Source organism: Chrysochloris asiatica, unplaced genomic scaffold, assembly GCF_000296735.1.
Source record: "Chrysochloris asiatica unplaced genomic scaffold, ChrAsi1.0 scaffold00004, whole genome shotgun sequence".
Lineage (NCBI taxonomy): Eukaryota > Metazoa > Chordata > Mammalia > Afrosoricida > Chrysochloridae > Chrysochloris > Chrysochloris asiatica.
The window spans coordinates 30120088-30121771 of NW_006408522.1; the positions used below are offsets into that span (position 1 = coordinate 30120088).

At 37.2% G+C, this 1684-nt stretch overlaps 1 protein-coding gene across 1 annotated transcript in view; it reads right to left on the bottom strand.

Moving 5' to 3' along the window:
• Positions 1-952: 952 nt before the first annotated feature.
• BLOC1S6 (biogenesis of lysosomal organelles complex-1, subunit 6, pallidin) overlaps positions 953-1684 on the bottom strand; it is a 26120-nt gene continuing 25388 nt past the window's right edge. Inside the window, exon 5 of the mRNA XM_006831870.1 lies at positions 953-1072. Within this exon, the coding sequence (XP_006831933.1) occupies positions 953-1072 (120 nt within the window). The remainder of the gene's footprint in view (positions 1073-1684) is intronic.

A 1684-nucleotide genomic window follows, 5' to 3' on the forward strand; every position in this document is an offset into this window, starting at 1 on the left:
CTGGTACATAAACAACTCTACTTTAGGAATTTTTTTAGAGCCCAGCAAAAGTAATTACTTCTAAGGTCACACAGCAAATCAGAGGACAGACTGAACCAGTAATTAGCTCTTCCAGTTGGAAAGCTGGGCTCATGATCTTACTTAATTGACAAGGATATCTCAGTGTCACTGTGACTGATTCCTTTTACTGAGTTTTATAAATATTTAAGCATATTAAGTGTGTGACAGCTCCACAACCCCCTAAACCTTAGAAAGAGATGTCATTAACCTTGAATCCAGAAGATACATAAGAACTAAGTAACAAGAAAGATTCAGTGTGGTTGCAGACTATGAGAAGCAGGCAGCATATGTGGTGAAGGGTATCTAGCTGGCATCCTGCTCACTTAGCCCTTACCTAAGATGCTTTTTTCACCTGTAAACACTTTCATCGTGTTCTTCACAAGAGCTTGTTCTATCTCATTCCCAGGGGTATTATGATATTAAATAGCAGGAATGTCTTTCTGGTCAAGCAAGAGAAAGGAAATTGCCAAAAGCCAGCACTGTACTGCCAAGAAGGGTAATCATTCGATAAATTAAGAAATGGAAACTTTTAAATCTACATCTATTAAGCTAAAAATTGCACACTAATTTTTTACCACTTAAGAGTCTAGATTATTATAATAATCAGACCAATCTTCCAGGTTATAAATGATTCAAAGCCAAAATGATAATTTTTAAAATCAAGTAAATGTTGAGAAATATTACATATAAATACCAAAACCAGGTAACATTATGCCTGCTACTTTGAAAGATGGCTGGAGTGAAGCTAAGGATCCACAGCAATCCTGGAGAAAATATTTCAAAATATAACAATAACATAAGGCACTACCTTAACTCTAATTATCCTTAGGTCATCTTTAACCCAAAGAAAATGGGATCAGCAAAGGAAGCACACACAAAGCTATTTAACTTCTCATGTCCTTTTGGCTGGTTTGGCAGTTAACTGCTTTTCTCTTTCAAATTCCTTCTCTCGTTGCTGCTCCCTTTCCAACTCTTCTTTCTGCCTTTTCTGCTGCAGTTTAAGTGCTCTTTTCTGTGTTAAAAAATTTTTAAAAACCAAGTGAGCAATCAAGTGTTAGAGGTTATTGCCTACATTAACAATTTTAAGTAACAGCTCTTTAAGATGATCGATACATATTAGTAAAGTTAATATTTAACTTAAATTAGTTCTGGGTACTACAAGGTCCCCTTGATTTAACAACAACAACAACAAAAAGTTATTCTCGGTTCTCATTATGAGCTCTGGTAGCAAAGTGGGTTATGAGTTGGACTGCTAATCGCAAAGTCAGCAGTTCGAATCTACCAGTCAGTCCATGGAAGAAAGATGAGGCTTTCTGTTCCCATAAAGATTTACAGGGTCACTATGCATCAGAACCGACTCCATGGCACATAACCACCATCACCACCACCAAGCTCTCGTTAGATGGGAATCACAACTTTATATCCAGAGACTATAGCCCACCAGCCCAGCTATTAGTAGAGAAAGAAGCCTAGAGTGTGGATCAATAAGAGACAGATTTTTAAAGAAAATCATGTACTGTAAGTTAATTATGTTATTCTATATGGACATATAAGGAGCTCTGGTAGCGTAGTGGTTATGAATCGGGCTGTGAACCGCAAGGTCAGCAGTTCGAAACTACCAGCT